This window comes from Artibeus jamaicensis, unplaced genomic scaffold (genome assembly GCF_021234435.1).
Source record: "Artibeus jamaicensis isolate MK-2021 breed Jamaican fruit bat unplaced genomic scaffold, CSHL_Jam_final contig_588, whole genome shotgun sequence".
NCBI classification, from domain to species: domain Eukaryota; kingdom Metazoa; phylum Chordata; class Mammalia; order Chiroptera; family Phyllostomidae; genus Artibeus; species Artibeus jamaicensis.
The window spans coordinates 8,727,120-8,746,925 of record NW_026521895.1 but is presented as its reverse complement, the minus strand read 5'-3'; the positions used below and the strand labels follow the sequence as shown (position 1 = coordinate 8,746,925).

Below are 19,806 nucleotides of genomic sequence, written 5' to 3'. Positions count from 1 at the left end.
TATCCAGCAAAACTTTCATTTAGAATGGAAGGACAGATAAGGTGCTTCTCAGATAAGATCAAATTCAAGGAGTTCATCATCACCAAGCCCTTATTATATGAAATGTTAAAGGGACTTATCTAAGGAAAAGAAGTTAAAGAAACATGAACAGTGAAAGAACAACAAGCTCACAGTTATTAACAACCACACCTAAAACGAAAGCAAACTAAAAGAACAGCTAGATCAGGAGTGGAAACATAGAAATGAAGATCTCAAGGAGGGTTAGCAACAGGGGAGTGGGAGGAGGAGATGGGGGGAGAAGGTACAGAAAATAAGTAGCATAGACAGTAGATAGAAAATAGATGGGGGGGCAAGAATAGCATGGGAAATATAGAACCTAAAGGACTTGAGACACATGGACATAAACTAAAGGGGGGTAATGGTGGGGATGGGGGGGCAGGGTGGAGGGGAATGAAGGGGGGAATAGAACAACTGTAACAGCATAATCAATTTTAAAAAATAAATAAAAAAATAAGTTAAAATAATTAATAATGATGGAAATAATGCATAGCAAAATTTTTAGGTACAAATAAATAAAGGTGAAACTGGACTATTTAATACTTCTAATTAATTAATTTAAAGGTAAAAATAAAACTTTAAAGGATAAGATAGAATTTCTTTATAAACCTAAGGTAGGGAAAATTATTTTAAACAAGATATAAAAACATTAACCATTTATAATTACAATGGAAAAATGGATAAATTGATTTACATAAAAACTTCAGAAATTCTGACCATCAGACACTATTATGATAGTGAAATGTAAAGCTAAGAATTGAGCAAAAATATTTGCAATGACTGAGAAAAGGTTTCAATCTGGGAGATATATGTATATATATATATATATTTATATATGTAAATCTTATTTATTCTATCTTATAAGTATTGGAAAGCCAATAATTTTGAAAACTGACATAAAATTGACAAATCTCTAGAAAACATAACTCAAGAAGCATAGATAAAATATACTTAAGAAGTTTGGATTTTCCCATTAACATGAAATCAATTGATCTAATTATCAAAACTATTTCATCACAGACAGCCAGAGGCTCATGTGGCTTCACTGGAAATCTCTACAAAACATTAAAAAAATGCTATAGAATTTCTTCTGGAGAGTCGATGCTACCCATCTCCTTTATGAGACTAGCAAAACCTCAATGTCAAACCCCATGAAGACAATATGTAAAAAGAATGTTACAGGCCACAGTCACTTGAATATTGATGCAAGGCAAATCAATCAATAAGCAAAAAGATAGTATATCATGACTCATGTAGGTTCATCCTAGGTATGGGGGCTTTTCATTGGACACTCAATTGCTATTAACTTGTCACATTTATTGATGAAAGAAGAAACTATGTCTAATTATTTAATTGAAGCAAAATGAAAAGAAAGCATTTGCTAAAATTGAAACTCATACATTAAAAAATTCTTAGTTGATTTGGAATAGAAAAGAATGTCTTTATAATATTATAAAAGGCATCCACAAAAATGCCACAGCAATCATTATACTTAATGGTGACATGTTGAAAGCTTTCTGTTTGAGAGAGACACAATACAAGGACACTCACATAAGTAGCCATGGTCATCATTTCTTTTCAATATTAAACTGATAAGAACAGATACTACATTTGATCTTAGCCCAAAGGCCGAGAAGCGATCTTTTCAATATTATGCTATAGATTTTAGCAAGCGTATTTAGGTAGGAAATACATGTGAAAGATATAGGGACAGAAATTTATTTATACAGGATATGTACATAGATAATGCCAAGGATCCATAGATAAATTATTACAATTTGAAGGATAGTTTAACAAATTTGCTAGAGACAAAATATATTTAACAATTACACAATTCTATATATAAAAATACTGATAGAAAATAAAATTTTGGAAAAATTAATATTAAATGGCATGAAAATTATCAAATAACTAAATATAAAGCTAAAAATGATGTGCAAGTTCTCCTCAGTGAAAATGATAAAATTGTATTCATATTAAAAGATACTTAAGAGGTCCTAAACATAAAGATATTCGTTGTTTGTGGATTAGAAGATAAAACATTTAAAGAATGTCAGTTCTCCGAAAAGTGATCTATAGATTCATTGCACCCAAGAAATAAGTGGTAGAATTTAATTGATTCTAAATACACGTAGAAAAACAAATGGCCAACAATAGCCGAGACCCTCTTGAAGAATGAGAATAAAATAGGGTCTTGCATTAGCAAATAAAACTATTGTAATGAGATAGTGTGGTACTGTTGGGGACATAGAGACCTAGACTAATGGACCAGAATAGAGATCCCATACCCACTTGGACAGATGCACACATACATGCACATATTTATGTATTTTTATTTATTTATTTATTTATTTATTTATTTATTTATTTATTTATTTATATGATGATTAGTAGAGTTTGTTGGAGGCACCTTACACACAAGGCATCTTGAATGGCTGCAGGATGAAATGGATCCTTACACCGCTTGTCAGGTGCCAAAGAATTAGATAGAGTAAAGGCAGGGGAGTGAGAGTGGATAGTCACAGGAACTGATGTCCAAATGCTACTAGGTCTGACCAAGTGTGACCAGGTCAGAACAACCACCTGTGTCATGAACCATGACATTGCAGGAGTCAAGGGGGGCTGCTGATTTATATCAGAATGAAAATCAGTTAAGATTGACAGCCACTGTTGGGGAAGGGGGTGGTTGCAAAAAAGCAATCTCTGGTCAGATTTTCATGGCAGAGAAATGGAAAAAGACTATTTTTCCTTCCAATAAGTGGTGTTAGGAAAATAGGCATTTTTATGTTGTACATGGATTTTCTCATAGAAAATAAACTTAACTTTTAGCTGACACCTTAACCAATTTCCCATTTTAGGTGGATTATAGATCCAAATGTGAATAAAGATTTGAAAATATAATATAAAAATATCTTCATGGTAGGTAAAGATTTTAAATACTATACCTAAAATACCAATCATAAAGAAGGATTCCACTGTGAGTTATATAACCTAAGAATCTTGAAACACTAATTCAAAAGAACCTATGCACTCTGATTTCATAGCAGTGCTATTTACAATATCAGAGTTGTTGGAAACAGCCTATGTATCCATCGATAGATGAATGGATTAAAAAACTGTGGTTCGTCTACACAATGGAATACTACGCAGCAGAAATAAAGAACTCCCATCCTTCATGACAGCATGGATGGAACTGGAGAGCATTATGTTAAGTGAAATAAGCCAGATGGTGAAATATAATTACCATATAATATCACTCATAAGAGGAATCTAATGAACAAATAAACTAATGAGCAAAATAGAACCAGGGACATGGAAACAGGGAACAGGCTGCCAGCTGCCAGAGGAAATGGAGGAGGGGAGGAATGGGGGAAAGAAAGTGAAGGGAGTAGTTGAAGAACATGTATGAATGACCCATGGACATGGACAATGGTGTGGGGACAGACTGAGAGCAGGGAGTGGGTCAGGACAGATGAGTGCAAAGGGGGGAAATTGGGACAATTGAAATAGAACAAACAAGAATAAGAAAAAGATTGATGAATTTGATTAAAATAAACAGAAATAAAAGATCATTTGTAGGGGGGACAAAGATTCTTAAAAAGCACTTATATTCAAACTACAATAAAGATAATAATGTCAATAGAATAATGAGCAAAGGACTTGAACAGCCTCATCTCAAAAGAGGAAACCAAGTGGCCAAAACATCAAAAGGTGTTACTTTCAGTAGATAAAACCACCCATTTAATTCACAGTGAGATACCAGTTATTTATCAGGTTGGTTCTTTCTCCACTCCTAGGTAGTATATACCTAGAGAAACATGTGCAAATTTCCATCAGACACACAACTAAGGAGCTCAAAGCAGCATTATTCATGATAGCCCCAAACTGGAAACACTTGGAAGATCTATCGCCAGCAGCACAGATAATCAAATTGCAGCTCATTCATATTATGGAGTATTGCATAGCAATGAAAATGAATGACTATCATCACATGCAGCTGCACTAGTGAAATTCACAAGCATGGTGTTGAGGAAAAAGAACCCCAAAAGACTGTTTTTAGTATGATTGTCTTTATATACAGTTCAATACTAGCAAAAATGAAATCACATTGGCTAGAAATGCATGCACAGGTGGAAAATTATGATGAAAAGCAAGGAAATAGTTGTCACAGAAGTCACAGCAGTAAAAACTCTGGGCTGAAGAGCATAAAGGGCACTTTGACCAGGGGAGACACCTGGGGGATTTCTGAAATCTTGACTATGCTCTGTTTGACATGAATAGTAGTGTTTCCCTTACATTATTCTATAAACTGTACATTTATGCTTTGTGCACTTTTCATGTCTGTATATTTTGCAATAAAAATTTGTTTAAAGGCTATTTGCCAGTGGGTGTGGATTAGAGAGAACATTGGGATAAACAGGGGAATATATGAGAGTTGATGGGGCATGCTAGTTTTTAATGTTTTCATTTTCTGTTTTAATAAAAGTCATAATATTTGTAGCAATAAGACAATGGCATATTTCACAACATCCATAGCTGGTTCCATCTGCTTTGGACTGCTTTATTACACTTCCGTCAGTTATAACCCTTTGCTCCTCTGGGATGTTGGGACACTGAAGTGGGCCGTTTCCCACCTCCTCCTGGGCCCCATATGCCACCAACGATGCAGCTCTTCTGGGCAGGCAGCTGCCAAGCTAGTGCTGGGCCACTTCCTCCCTCGATGCTGCTCTTGTCAATCAGCAGTCTAGCTGCTTTCTGCTCTGGGGGAGGCCATGTGTTGCTGAGGGATCCTGGACATCCTCAGGGCTGCCTTAATGTCACTCTTTGAAGGACATTTTGGAAGTTCCTTGGGAAGTTGTTGTTTTAGCATGTGATCTTTCTACTTATTAAAAATTTTTAAGTATTTGCTATAAAACAATATGCATGTTAGGCCTTCTTCAGCCTTATACATCTCACATTTACTATGTCTTGATTGTATCCTTTTTTATTGTGCTTGCTTTAATCTTGTGTTGTTTTGTTAGGTGTGCAGTAGGCTATACTACGTAAGTTTGTGTAATTACACTTATGATGTTCTCGCAATCACCTAACAACAAATTTCTCAGAACGTGTCCTTGTCATTAAGTGGTACATGGCTGTATATTGCTTTCTCATATGCTTTTGACTTAAATTTAAGATCTGTCCAGAAGGTATCCAGCCATGTAATATGAAAAATAGAGACATATTAAAGAAGATGCACGATACAAGAAACATTGTACATAGGAAAATGACGCCTCAGTCCCCTTCAAAGTAGGCACTTTGGGACCTCACACAGTTCTCCCAATCACCATCAGCTGCCCTGTTGTATTTTCCTGACCATTTCAACGGTCTTAAATCTCTTCTCTGTCAAAGGTGCTTTTAGTTTTGGGAAAAGCCAGAAGTTGCAGGGAGCCAAATCTGGGCTGTAGTGGGGTTGAGTCACCTGAGTGATTTGATGTTTTGCCAAAAAAACCTCTGCATGAGACCTGATGCAGGAGTGGGCGCACTGCTGTGATGAAGCTGCCAATCAATCACCGGTTGCCCATAGCTGCAGCCTTCTGAATCACCCAGATAGTTTCCATGGAGGAATGTTCATGCTTAAAACAAAATTAGATGCAGATTTGTTGCTCTACTCACCCAGTCATTCTGAATGTGACGCCACACAGTACACATGCTCACTCAATGAAGTCTATGGCTCCCACTGACTAGTACAGGAAGGTCATCATTGTTCACACATGCACATTCCAGTCCACTCTCCTTGGCTGCTAGGTTACCTTGATGTGCAAACCATTCTCATTATATTAACGGTGGTTGGACTTTTTTTCCAGACAGACTTTGTACACCTGGTGAACATTTTTCCATGTGGCAAAATGTAATATTATGTTATAGCTTTAAAGGTTTTATAGTGTTCAATAATATGTACCTTTTAAAGCTAATCCCCAACTTAGTGCTAGATATTGTTTCTTTTTTAAAATATATTTTATTGATTATGCCGTTACTGTTGTTCTATTTCCCCCCTTCGTTCCCCTCCACCCTGCACAACCCCTCCCCCCACATTCCCCCCCTTTAGTTCATGTCCATGTGTCATAGGTTCTTTAGATTCTATATTTTCCCTACTATTCTTGCCCTCCCCCTATCTATTTTCTACCTACCATCTATGCTACTTGTTTTCTGTACCTTCTCCCCCCTTCACCTTCTCCCACTCCCCTGTTGCTAACCCTCCATGTGATCTTCATTTCTATGGTTCTGCTCCTGATCTAGCTGTCCTCTTAGTTTGCTTTTGTTTCAGGTGTGGTTGTTGATAACTGTGAGTTTGCTGTCCTTTCACTGTTCATCTTTTTTAACTTCTTTTTCTTAGATAAGTTCCTTTAACATTTCATATAATAAGGGCTTGGTGATGATGAACTCCTTGAATTTGATCTTATCTGAGAAGCACTTTATTTGTCCTTCCATTTTAAATGAAAGTTTTGCTGGATAGAGCAATCTTGGTTGTAGGTCTTTGGATTTCATGACTTGGAATACCTCTTTCCAGCCCCTTCTTGCCTGTAAGGTCTCTTTTGAGAAATCTGCTCACAGTCTGATGGGGACTCCTTTGTAGGTGATTGTCCCCTTAGCTCTTGCTGCTTCTAGGATTCTCTCCTTCATTTTAATTTTGGCTAATGTAATGATGTGCCTTGGTGTGTTTCTTCTTGGGTCCAACTTCTTTGGGACTCTCTGAGCTTCCTGGATTTCCTGGAAGTCTATTTCCTTTGCCAGATTGGGGAAATTCTCCTTTATTATTTGTTCAAATAAGTTTTCCACTGGTGGCTGTTCCTTTCCCCCTTCTGGTACCCCTATAATTCAGATGTTGGAACGTTTAAAGATGTCCTGGAGGTTCCTAAGACTCTCCTCATTTCTTTGAATTCTTGCTTCTTCACTCTTTTCTGTTTGGCCATTATTTGCTTTCTTCTGGCCCACTCCATTGATTTGAGACCCAGTTTCCCTTTCATCGCTATTGATTTCCTGTGTAATTCCATTCATTTCAGTTAGTTTCACCTTCATATGTATATCTAATTTGTGGCTATAATCAACCAGTTCTGTGAGGATCCTGATCACCAGTGTTTTAAACTGTGCATCTGAGAGTTTTGCTATTTCTTCATCACTTAGATTTATAGGCTCTGGGGCTTTGAGATCTTCTTGAGCCATTTTGTTCTGTTCATGCCCGTTAAGTATGAGGAGGGGAGCCTTGGACTCCCAGGTCACTGGGTTGCGACGCTGTATGTGGGGGCATGGTCAGAGTGGGGAAATGGCGGCCCCCTCTGCTGTTTATTGCCCCTGGGTGAGGAGCAGAGCCTCCTCATCAGGGCAGGGCCACTTAGGCCACTGGGTTATGACGCTGTATGTGGAGGCAGGGTCAGAGCAGGGAAATGGCGACGCCCTCCGCTACCGCCCGCTGAGGGAACCGGCTGGGTCCCGGTCCAATCGCCCACTCCCTCTCTTGTCTATCCACGCAAAGAGACCATGGTCAACCCGCAGCCCTGCTCCCTTGCCGTTTCCCCACGGTCACTTGCTGAGTTGCCCACCAGGTCCAACCCTGCGCCTGGATTCCGTGCACCTGAGTCCATCTGACGGAGTTTTCCTGTGCTACCCCACTCCTCCAGCTGCTGATTTCGCCCCCTTACTGGTCAGGCTGAAGAATTTGTTGTTATCAGACTTCCGAAAAGTTCAATTTTCTGTGTTCTGGCTATGTTTTCTGTTGCTAATATTTAGTTGTCTCTAAACTTGGTTGTGTGAGGAAGCACGGCATTTCCACCTATGCCTCCATCTTGGCGGAAGTCCCCTGTATCAAGTATTATTATTTTGTAATTCCTTCTTCTTAGACAAGCAATAATTATTATTATTTTAATTTGTATTGATTAGCTAGTAAGCTTTGACTTTTCCCCAAATGTTTAGGGTTTTTTTATAACTTGTTTATAAATATTCTTAGTTCAATTCTCTTTCTTTCTTTCTTTCTTTCATTTCCTTAGCCTATTTTTCTGGAGCGGTGAATCATGTAGAAGTGAATAATAAATACATTTTGTGATGTGCTATATTTTACCATTTCCTTATACTGGAGATTAATATAATTCCAATTTGAAATCTATTCAATAATGGTGTGATAATTACCTTTATGATTATACCTCCCTGTTGAGGTATAGATCTTACATTGAATAAAGGTCCTAGAAATAAAAATAACTAGAGGCCTAAGAAATAAAAATCAAAAAAGGGAGAAATAAATGTAAACATACATAGAAATCATTTTAAGGGAACATGTATGACAAAGAGCAGCCCAGTCTTCATGATGCCCAGTCTCTATAAGGAACAGTTTTCTTTCTCATGCATGTGATCCTGTGTCAAGGGTTCCTATCAGGTGTGAGGGGGAGATAGATCCATCAGGCGCTGTCCTTTGAGGCTGCACAACCTTGGCCTCTCTGCTGCTGGCTGTGGCTTACACCCTGAGGCTCCGTGGAGCTCCTCCTGGCTGACTCTCTGGGGCCTCTATTTCTTTGGTGTGATGGCCTCTCCTAAGAGTGGTGTTTTGCTGTGGGACCTGAAGTTGCCCCTTGGCTCATGCATGTTCTACTGCTCACCTGTTCATGTCACACATGCATTCAGTGCTTCTCTCATCCATGCTTCTGCCAGGGCCGTGAGCCCCAGGGAACACCTGGCACAGGGATGTAAGGATGGTCTTGTGTGAAAATAAACTTTCATTATCTTATCATCTTATGTTTAAAATGGGCGGGAGTTTGCTTCTTCTATCCCTGTGACTTATTTGTTACTCTTTTTAGGAAAGTTGCTTCCCTTTTTGATGTGGGTCCCACACAATACATTTTCTGTTTGTTGTGAATTTGTTGTGTTCTGTCACATCTGTCACTGGTGGTGCTGTTTGAAGGACACAGAACTCTGAAGTAAGGTATCTGGGTCACAATAAAGTGTCATGCACTTAAAATGTGGCATTTTGTGGGTTTGTGAATTGAAGCTCATGCCTTTTACAATATAAGTAAAGGTAAGGCTGCCTTGGCCACCTCCTCCCTGCTCCCTCACCTCCAGATGTGGACTCCACGGAGTGGATTGGAAAACTAAGGACATGTGGGTTTCGGTTTCACACTGCCATTCTGGAACTGAACGCAATCATGCATGTGGAACTTTATGAGTAATAAAGATAAAATACTAAGAATTTAGTTATTTGCAAGACAAGATTTCTTGTGGATTCCAAATACGAATCTTTCTGTGCTAAACTGATCTGCCTGGTAGAAGGAAGGAACCAGGAAAATTTAGAGAGATTTCTCATTATAGTAAGTTTCCCAGTGGCAAGGACAAAGCCTGTTATGTGCCTGGCAGAAACAGAAGAACATTTGATCTATTGATGGATGGCAAAGTGGTACTTTCCAGCCCTGCAGCTTGGGGCCCTCTGGCTCACCATAACCCAGGTTGCCAGCAGGGAAGTCAGGGCTTGTGGTAAGGCCAGGATGATACAAGCTGAGGCAGCTGAGTGGCCAAGCTCCTGGAGGATGCTGTGGAAGGAGGCCTGGCCTTGCCCATGTGGGAGGTGGATTCTGGCTCTTCTGATAGGATCAGGTGGGCTGGCAGTTCCCCTCTGGGGAGGAAGCAATAGAGGAGAAATCAGACTGGATGTTGGGAATTTGGTTAGGGAGATGAGAGAGGCTGGTTCCAAATAGGGTAGACCTGGAGGGAAGAAGCTTGTGGCCTGGACACTTGGAGAGAAAACAGGGCTGGTGTGGGAAGGACAGCTGGAGGGGTAGGAGACTGACAGCTCATGCTGGTCCATGACAGGGCAGGGAATAGCAAGGGAATGGGACATGAGTGAGGCTGAGGGCCATCATAGGAGCATCTCAGTGTGGTGGGAGAACCCTGCCCCACTGGAGAGAGAGGCTTGGAAACAGGACGCTGAGTGCCCATGGCATGGCCTCCTGGCCTCTGGGTCCCTGCAGTTATTCCCCTTCCACTGACCTGCTCCTCCCTCTGCCAGTTTGTCAGGGGGCTAGTGATGGTATTTGACTTAGAGAAGGTAATAATTTTCTGAGGCCCAGAGAGGACCATTTTTGGAGACAGAAGATTGTCTTTTTAGTAATTGAGTTTAGACTCAGTCCAAAATGAGTGAGAAACTATACTGTGTGGGGTTTAGTTGGCTGGAGAAATGAGGAAGCCACATCCAGAATTTCCAGCAGAGGGCTGCCTGGGACAGTGTTGCTGCCTGTTGAAAGTGGTTCACTGAAATAAGACTTCACTGGTATTGGTTCTAGAGATGTGTTTATTGTGGTCCTGCCTTCTCTGCTCCCCGGGGTGGGTGGTCTCTGTTAGGGGCTGTGTGGGGGATCAGGGCCAGAGCAGGGCTTCCTGTCTCCCTAATGTCCCAAGGCTGCAGCTGGCCTTTGACTCTTCTTTCCAGCTTGAACTATACCAAGCCTTTCCCTCCAAGCCTCAGGGAGACTCTGATGACAACACTATTGTAGGATGAAGTGCTTCCCAGATAAGGTCAAGTTAAAGGAGTTCATCATCACCAAGCCCATAGCATATGAAATGTTAAAGACTCTTATCTAAGAAAAAGAAGAAGATAAAAAAAATATGAACAGTAACCTGGCTGGTGTAGCTCAGTGGATTGAGTGTGGGCCCGCAAACCAAAGGATCGTGGTTCGATTCCCAGTCAGGGCACATGCCTGGGTTGCAGGCCAGTTCCCAGCAGAGGACCCACGAGAGGCAACCATACATTGATATTTCTCTCCCTCTCTCCTTCCCTTCCCCTCTAAAAATAAATAAATAAAATCTTTAAAAAATATGGACAGTAAAATGACAACAAACTCAATTGAACCTAAAACAAAAACAAAAACAACCTAAGGAAACAATAGAACAGGAACAGAGTCACATAAATAGAGATCATATGGATGGTTATCAGTGGGGAGGGGAAGAATGGGGGAGGAAATGTACAGGGAATAAGTAGCATAAATAGTAGGTAGAAAAAAGACAGAGGGAGGTTCAGAATAGTATAGAAAATGGAGAAGCCAAAGAACTTACAAACATGACCCATTGACATGAATTAAGGGGGGAGGAATGCTGGAGAGAATGAGGGTATTTGGCAGAGGGGGACAAAAAGGGCAAAATTGGGACAACTGTAATAGCATAATCCATAGAATATATTTAAAAAATTCACCTGGCTGGTGTAGCTCAGTGGATTGAGTGTGGCGGGCCTGTGAAGCAAAGTATCACCAGTTTGATTCTCAGTCAGGGCACTTGCCTGGATTGCAGACCTTGTCTCCAATAGGGGGTGCACTAGAGGCAAATACACATTAATGTTTCATGTTTCACTCCTTCCTTTCTTCCTCCCTTCCCTTCTCTCTAAAAATAAATAAATAAATCTTTAAAAAAATTCAAAGATACAAAATTCAAAAATCTAAAATGCAGATGTAAAACTTGGAAACAAATTTAGTTAAAGAGTGAATCTATCTAATATATAAATAACTGAAAATCCAGAAGAAAAAGACCAAAAAGGTGATAGAAGAATAGGCAAAGACCTGCACAGGTCACAGTAAAATATATTTAAAAAATAATTAAAAGAATCTCAACTTTACCCCTATTAAGGAAAATAAAAATAAATATCAAATAAAAAATGGTATTTTTGCTCACAGGTGACAAAAAAATCCAAAAGTTAAACAGCACACTGCACGGATATGGCTGTTTGTATTTGGGGGTGGTGATTGGTGCTGCAGGTTATATCTTTTTTGTCTATACTTTCACTTTCATTCTATCCATGTGTTTACGTTTAAGTTGGGTCTTTTGCAAACCGCACAAAATTGGCTCTTGCTTTTTAAAAAAAATCAGACAGATGATCTCTGCCTTTTAGCTGGAGTGTGTAATCTGTTTGCTTTTAATGCAATTACTGAGAGGGTTGTGTTGAACAATATCATATTGCTATTTGATTTCCATTTGTGTGATTATTCTTTGTTCCTTTGTCCTTCTCTTCCTGCCTGCTTTTGTCGTATCTCATTTTGTCTTCTTTCCTGGCTTTTAGTTATATCTCTCCATATTATTTTAATGGCTCTGGATTACACTGTGCCCCCTTTACATATCAGAGTGTACTTCAAGTTCACGTATACTACGCAAAGAGGAACACTGTAATGATGCATCCTCCCCTTGCCACCATTTATACTCAGTCACATTTTATCCTTTTATTTCTCTTTTTCCCTTCTGCTTAGATTGAGGATTACTTTCCTCTGCCTACAGAATTTAGTTTAGTATTTCTTTCAGTGCTGGTATGATGGCAAGAAAGTCTGTTACCTAGCTTTTGTGTCTTTATTTCATTTTTGAACAATACTTACACTGGACATAGAATTCCAAGTTGAGTTCCAGAAAGAGATGGACTACTTTCCTTTCTTTGAACTGTTTAAAAGTGTCATTTCACTGTCTTCTGACTTGCATTATTTCTAGAAAAAAGCTCATTTTTTTCACATTGTTGCTTCCTCTACAGCACTGTATCATTTTATTTCTTCTGTCTACTTTCGACTTTATCTTTATCTTTGATGTTCATCCACGTGACTATTCTGTGCTTAAAAGTGGCTTTCTTTGTCCTGCCTGATGTTCACTGTGCTGTCTGGATCTGAGGATGAAAAATGTAGGCTAACAATAGGGCTTTGAAAAAAAAGAAACCTGTTGCTGCACTCCCTTCACATGAAATGTGTTTGTTGTCAAATGCAGTGTTGTGTGGGATAAGACTGGGAATAAACCCTGTTGAGTTTCACAAGTCTTTGGAGAGCAGTCCTGGCAGAAGTACAGTGCTGGGCAGGAAAGGCAGAGCCATCTCAGTCCATGCTCCTGGATTAAATTACCAAGATCTTGCACTCCTTTGGGCCTATTCCCCCACCCTAGGAGCTGGCTGGGTGGTTCTCTCCCAGTCACACTGAGACCTGACTCTTCTTGTGGGTCTTGAGCAAAGAAGTGTGTGGATGGCAGTCTTGGTGAGTAGAGACATTAGTAAGATATTTTTTAAAATTTCATCACAAAGATTTTTAAGCAGCTTTCTTCAAACGTGGGAGATAAGAAAATACTTCACATAGGAGAGTTTGCAGGAAGGAGAGTTGAAAGAATCAGTATGCTCAAGGTGCTTACCTGCCTCTTCCCAAAATGCCCACAAGCAGATCTGAGCTCGCCAAAGAACATATTTTGCACACTTGTAGAATGGCTTTCTCTCCAGGAAGCACAGAGGCTTTCTCTCCAGGAAGGTGTCTGAACAGAAGCTCATGTTGTGTTCAGGGATGGCAGGAAGTCATTACAGAGTGGGCGTGAGGAAACACATAAGGCCTCTAGCTGGCCTGGCTGTCGGGGCCTGGGCTCAGACTAGGCTCTGTCCTAACTTGGTGGTACCTTCACTTGGTCACCACACTGTCCTGGGACTTTGTCTCTCCCTTAGGTCTCAGAACAAGATGAGGACCTTCAGTGCATCTCTAAAACTTGTTTAAGCCATAGAATCGTTTCCTGAGAACTTAGAATCATTGCCTCACACCATAGAATCATTTCCTCATATATGTTGTACCTAAATGAGTATGTAGCTGGGCAACTTTTTAAAATACTATTTTTGTTTTGCTTTGCACTTTTTTTTGGTGTGTTTTTCAGTAGGTCCTTAGTAAGTGTTAGATGCAGAGATTTTTAAAATTTTTTCAGCTCCAGGTCAGCGTTGTGTGAAAAGACTGCTCTTTGCTGGTAACACCCTCAAGGTCATTGAGAGATTGTGTTGCTGCATGCTTTGTGTGTGAGTAGATGTGAAAAGATGCTTCGGTGAACAGCTTGATAACTTCACGCCTAGAAATGAAAGAACTAAAGTCACTTCTAAATTCCATATGCTGCTGTTCTAGAGCCACAAGTGAAAAAATTCAAACAGAGTGTAACTGGCAATAAAAATAAAACACGAATACTTTACTCCCATGGGTTTCCCACAGAGACCTAGGCCATGTGGGCCCACATTAAGGAGGGAGAGGGAATTAGATTTGAGTGAAAGTCAACACTGTCAGTTTCACTTGGGTTCAGGTGATAGAATCTGTATTGTGTTCACTGTATATCCCCAACACCTGGTACTTAGTTGGTGATCAATCAGCATTTGTTCATTGTTTGATGGACAAATTTTGCTTTCCAGTGCTATTGCAGAGAGAAGCCCTTTCTAACTCAAAAGGCTGATATAGCCCACAGTGGCCAGCAAGCAGTCGGAGTCTAGAGGCTGGCAGTGATGCAGAGGAACAAGCTGAAAGGGACTAAGGCTCCTGAGCAACCAGGAGGTCAGTAGGTACTGATTGCATGGTGAAGACCCTGGGCTGGATGTGAGGGGTTGAGCTAGCTCTGCCCGAGTAAGAGGTGGGGCCAGGTCTCCTGCCAGCCCTGCCCTCCATGGCCCTGCATGGTGCCAGCACAGGTGAGGTCCCATGGTAACCCTCTGCCAGGACATAAGCTGGGGTGGCAGCTCAGTGATGAGCACCTGCTGGAACCTTGGAACGCTGAGTGTCCTATATGGGAGAGATATGAGGAAGTGTCAAGCTCAGATCAGTGTGGTCTGGAGGGGACAGGAGTTGATGGACTCTGAAAACTCTCAGTGGTTAGCAGGGATGAAGAAGAAGGGGCAACCAGGAGACTGGAGACCAACCTGTGCTGTCAGCTAGCTCAGAGGAGGGCAGAAAAGGGCAAGGAAAGAAATTCAGCCCAGGTGAGAATGAGGAGTTTCTCAGGCTTTGCTCCCCACCTCACCTTCAGCCTCCCTAAAAGCTGCCACTGGGAGAAAATGTCCTGCTCAGGAAGCTCAACCCTACTCCCAAATCCGTCTCTTCCCATCACCCACAGTGTGGTGGGGCCAGGTCACTGAACTACAGTCACAGGCTGTGCCTGCTGGGTGTCCAGCTGCACAGTGGTATTCTCTTCTTCTCTGCCTTGTAACAAGGGGAAGGAGACCTTCACAATGAGGCCAGGACCTGAGAGATTCATATTTTCTCCTAATGGTGCTCAGCTCTACCCTGGCAGAAGGGCAGGCCCTGGAGGTATGTGGCCCAGGAAGGAGCTGGGTAACAGCTTTGCAAGGGGGTTGGTGGGTGGTGGGGGAAAGGGGAAGAGGAGGAAACAGAACACAGCAGAATTGTGCCATTGATTGGCCTTCTAAGCACAGCGCTGTTGCCTGTGAATGAGGGTTGAAGAGTAAACAAAAAACCGAGCTCTTCCCATTCTGCCGAGAGACATTTATTTACATGGTTACTGACAACCACCTCTCCTCCCTCCCTGCAGTGTGCTATGGATTAGCTCCAGAGAAGATAATCTGGCTCCTGCAATTTGAGTATTTTTATGGTTTTCTTTATCCAAGGCAGGAAACTTGAGATTTTGGTGAAGATTCGTGGTGCTGTCCCATTGTGGAATCCAGAGGAGACAATGCCATGAATCGTATTGTGACACATGAGAGGGCCCCCGGAGTCTCCCTGTAGATAGAAAGAGGGAAGGCCTGAGCCAGTTGTCCTGGTCCTGCCCTCCAAGCCCCCTCAGAGAAGGCTGCCTGGTATGGCCTCCATGTAGGAGATACAAGGGCCTGCAGGCCCCTCAGGGCCCCCAGCCTGGACATCATCACTACTCCATTTCTCCCCAAGTGGCAGCTCCCTCTGCTCCCCCAGGTTCTGGGTCCCCTCCCTATAAGCGTGTTGTGGGACTGTGGCTCTGGTCTACTGTGTAAGTACACAAAAGCAAGTAGGTGGGGCAGACACTTAGCACAGAGGATGAGCTCATTAATCAAGGTAGGTGCCAGCTCCAAGGAGCCACCAGGTTTAACTGTTGCTTATCCAGGGAACAGTTTTCTAGCCACTGTGCCTCTGCATGGGCCAGAGTGTTGCAAATTCTTCCTTCTGGAGGAGCACCATGTTTAGATTAACACAGGCCCTTGGTAGCCTCTCAGAGGCCCTATTTCACCCCAGTGCTGGCTGCTCCCCTGTTTTCTTCCCGGAGAGAATGATTACATCCTAGAGAGTGAAGGAGTCTCACACTGCCTGGCTCTCCAGGTGTCAGTTCTTCCCCAAACATCCCTTTTCCCAAAGCCAAGGTAGGCAGATCCTCAGTATCACCTTAAAGGAAGACTTTTTTTCCTCCGGGTTCCCCACACACAGTTGAATGGCCCTGTTGTAATAATGGTTAAAGAGCTCCTCGCACACTTTATCCTTCTGCACAGTCAGCTCTACCTCCTGCAATGTGTCTGAAAGTCTGCCTTCTGGGGCGACCCTTCCCCAGCCGGCCACAGTGCAATTCTCTCCTGGATACAGCCTGTTCTTGCCCCTGGGCAGGTGGAGGGGCTTCACAGCATTAGTTGGCTCGATGTTTTCCTTCAGCTGATGGGGAAGAGGCAAGAGAGACCAGGTCAGCCAGTGGCCTCTGGACTTGGACATTGTGATGGGACACCTGAGTTACTGGGACAGGCCAGGCAGCCAGGATGGGAGGGAAGGAAGGGACAGGTCACAGTGAGGGGAGAAACAATGAGAACCCAGAAGTGCAAGGGCAGCAGGAGCTGTTCTTACCTGCAGTAACATGATGTCATTGAAGAAGTTCTTAGCATTATAGTCTGGGTGGGGGACAGCTCTTTTCACCTGGATGACCTGCTGGGTCTTCTCCTGCTTCTGGATGTTGTGAGCCCCCAGGGTGACACGGATTAACCTGTACAGAGAGCAGAATGGGTGTTCACAGGAAGGCATGGAGTCACAGGAGATAGAGCTCAGGAGCCGGAGAAGCACAGGTGACAGCTGGGGCAGGGCAGGGCTGCAGCTGGGGAAACTGAGGTCACAGGAAGGCAGGGTGACTCTGCTTCTCAGGGACACTTAGGGTAAGGCTTCTGGGAACTTTTTCTTGCCCTCAAGCCATATCATGAAATTGCTTGAATTTTCATTTTGACTCCAGTGCATGCAGTCATTGTCTACTGCTGCTTTGTTTGGCTAGTGTGGTCCCTGTCTTCTCATCTGTTTCACTGACTCTCACCTGGGATTCTTTGAGCCCAAAGAGCCTATTCATCCCATTCTTAGCCTTTCATTGCTTTAATCATGATCCCAGTGAGCTCCTCTGTTGAGCTCTTCTGGGCTTGAGTTACCAGGGGCCTGGGGAGCTGCTCTGGGCTATAGCCCCTGGGATAAAGGACAGGGGTCTCAGGGGATGCAGGTTGGCTGCTGTCCCTCACCTTCCATTGCAGTGAGCAGCTGTCAGAACAATGTTCTTTTGCACAAGGATACCGCCACACTTCAAGCTGTTTTCACCTTGAATGTTCAGGTAGGCCATGTAGGGGTGGGAGTGGGGCTTTGCCTCATGTCCCCCGATGATCTCCCCTGAAGGAAAAGTCTGTTTTGCTTCTGTGCACTCACTGAGTTTATCAGGCAGGCATCTGCTTGATGACTCAGACCTGTTGGGCACTTGGGAGCCTGAGCTGGCCTGGAGCTGAAAGAGTATGGGGAGGGGCCTTAGTTGGAGGCGAACATACCTGTCTTAGGGAGAGTGAAGGCCTGGAGGCTCCTGAAGATTTCTCTCCTGACTTCACTTGCTTTGAAGTGCGTGTCTGAGGCCCCTGTGGTGCTGTGATGTTCAGGACAGTGCCACTTTGCAGTAGCCAGGACTTAAGTTCGGGGAACTAGATGTTGCCAAGTGTGTCATAGCATCTGACATGTAGTGAGTGCCTGCTAAGGGTTTGTTGCCTGCCTGCAGGAATGGTCTTTAATGGGCCTCTGGAGAAAGGTTGGTAAGGCCAGTGACATGGGGCTCTGGAGAGCAGAGGGTTTGCCAACCACAGTGGCTCATCCTTTAAACAGGGGAACTGCTAAAGGCCTGGGAAGAAAAGCAGAGCTGGAGAAAGGGATTGAGGGGCCGTGGGATGGAGCAAAGGCAACAGCAGTCTTCTGTGTTGGGGACAGTGACCCCAGCAACTGTGGGCTGAGCTCTGGGTTTCTCTCCTAAGCAGACCCTAAGGAGAGCACCTGTCTCATCACAGACAAGGAAGCCTCTGCAGTTTCCTACCCTTTTCCATGCACTTCTAGGAAAGTTCCACTCTCTAGATGGAAAGGTAGGGCTTGGGGGGTGAGGGGATTGTGCCCACAGGCTCTTCTTGAGAATAGCCTTCTGCCCTGTCATTTCTGCCTGTAGTTTACCTGGAATCATGCTTGGGGGCCGGAGATGGGAAGGGAGTTGGGCTCCAGAACATTCCTGGTGGATAGATGGATCAGAGATGTGCAGAAGGGTCAGGAGTGTGGGGCCACTGTGCACTGAATTGGGCCTGTGAGGATAGGGATGGTCACTTACCTGCCTCTGCCTCAGGGAGTAGTAAAAAGGCCAGCAGGTACAGGAGCAAGAGTGACCACATCTTCGCAGGAAGGCTGTCCAGGTTGGAGCTTCTGGTGTTTTTCTGTGCTGCCTTTTAAACCCCAGAAGAGGAAGGGGGTGCAGGAGGGCTCGGTGATCTTAATTTCCCTCTGGTTTTGTGGTGCTTTATCGTGGAAGGCTTTCTTTGAAAGTGTGTCTCCGCCTCCATGCCTCCTGCCTGATGATGTTCTCTGGGTGGTTTTGTGAGAAGGAAGAAGTGACCACATCAGGACCCACAGCTGATGAGTCAGAGGAGACACCTCATTCTAGCCCAAGGGTACAAAGTGGGGACTGTAGGATGTGGTATTGACCAGTCTGAGGTACTGGAGCCCAGAAACTTGAGCCCCTACTGACAGAAATATCAGTGCTTCATTTCCATGCTAGTAACTCCATCAGGATAATTTCTTTCACACATGTGTGTTTATGCCCTTCTCTCTGCTATGGTCAAACGCATTGGAGATGTGTCTTCTTCCTTTAGAGTAGTGATTTTCAACCTTTTTCATCTCATGGCACCCATAAACTAATTACTAAAATTCTGTGGCCTGCCAAAAAAATATATGTTTTGCCCATCTGATGAAAGATAGGTAAATTTTGATTTACAAAAAATAAAAATAATAGTCATAACCTACTTCTCTTGCTCCAAAGAAATTTTTAAAAAATCAGGTGCCTATGCTTGTATATCAGGATTTTTTGGTACAAAGAATTAACCAATCAGATGCAAACTTATTATGCAATATGACCAATAAGATGCAATTCTATTATATGACCTAACTGTATTTTTAGGACTATAAGACACACCTAGGTTTTAGAGGAGAAAAACAGAAAACAAATTTGAAGCAAAAATGTGGTAAAATATTTAATAACCTGTGACCCCGCTCCACCACTGTCATTTGTATATCTTCTTTGGAGAAATGTTGACCATTCTCACCACCTTCATTCCTGTCTTCCTCACTATTTGGATTGATTTTTTAAGAGTTGGTCTGGGACATACCTGAACATAAGCACCTTGACATGCTATGATAATTAGGCTGAAAATGAAAGGTGGGGGAGTTCAGGGAGAATTTTCTTTTAACTTCAATGGCTAGTCAACTGGCCAAGGCAGTGTAGGAAATTTCTCCCAAATCCAGAAGTAGTAATACTAATTTAAGGAAAAGGAAAGCTTACTGAAGTGGTAGACATGTGGAAAAGAGTGTGAATAAGTACCTTCCTAAAAAAGAGGCTCACCTGGGAAAGATTCACAGGAGAGACTAAATTTCTTTCTAGATGTGACCCAAGTTGAGTCAAGCTAAAAGATGGTGAAGTTCATTTGTGATTTGTAATTTTAAGAATCTGTGTCTTAGTAAATATAGTAATAAA

At 42.6% G+C, this 19,806-nt stretch overlaps 1 protein-coding gene and 1 non-coding gene across 3 annotated transcripts; both read right to left on the bottom strand.

Moving 5' to 3' along the window:
• Positions 1–1,510: 1,510 nt before the first annotated feature.
• LOC119037330 (U2 spliceosomal RNA) lies at positions 1,511–1,698 on the bottom strand. Its single transcript, XR_005080176.1, has one exon. It is a non-coding gene; the product is annotated as a U2 spliceosomal RNA (small nuclear RNA).
• Positions 1,699–15,296: 13,598 nt separating this feature from the next.
• LOC119037278 (granzyme B-like) lies at positions 15,297–18,588 on the bottom strand. 2 transcript variants are annotated; one of them, XM_053670520.1, is made up of 7 exons: positions 18,391–18,579; positions 18,240–18,294; positions 17,579–17,670; positions 17,282–17,426; positions 16,632–16,767; positions 16,185–16,445; positions 15,297–15,551 (listed from the first exon to the last, which is right to left on the bottom strand). In XM_053670520.1, the coding sequence occupies exons 1-7, from the start codon at positions 18,449–18,451 to the stop codon at positions 15,375–15,377; spliced, it is 927 nt and encodes a 308-aa protein (XP_053526495.1). In that variant the 5' UTR covers positions 18,452–18,579; the 3' UTR covers positions 15,297–15,374. The 2 variants fall into 2 exon arrangements, with proteins under 2 accessions (XP_053526495.1, XP_036985299.2); XM_037129404.2 differs by lacking the exons at positions 17,579–17,670; positions 18,240–18,294 and having other exon boundaries at positions 18,391–18,588.
• Positions 18,589–19,806: the final 1,218 nt, after the last annotated feature.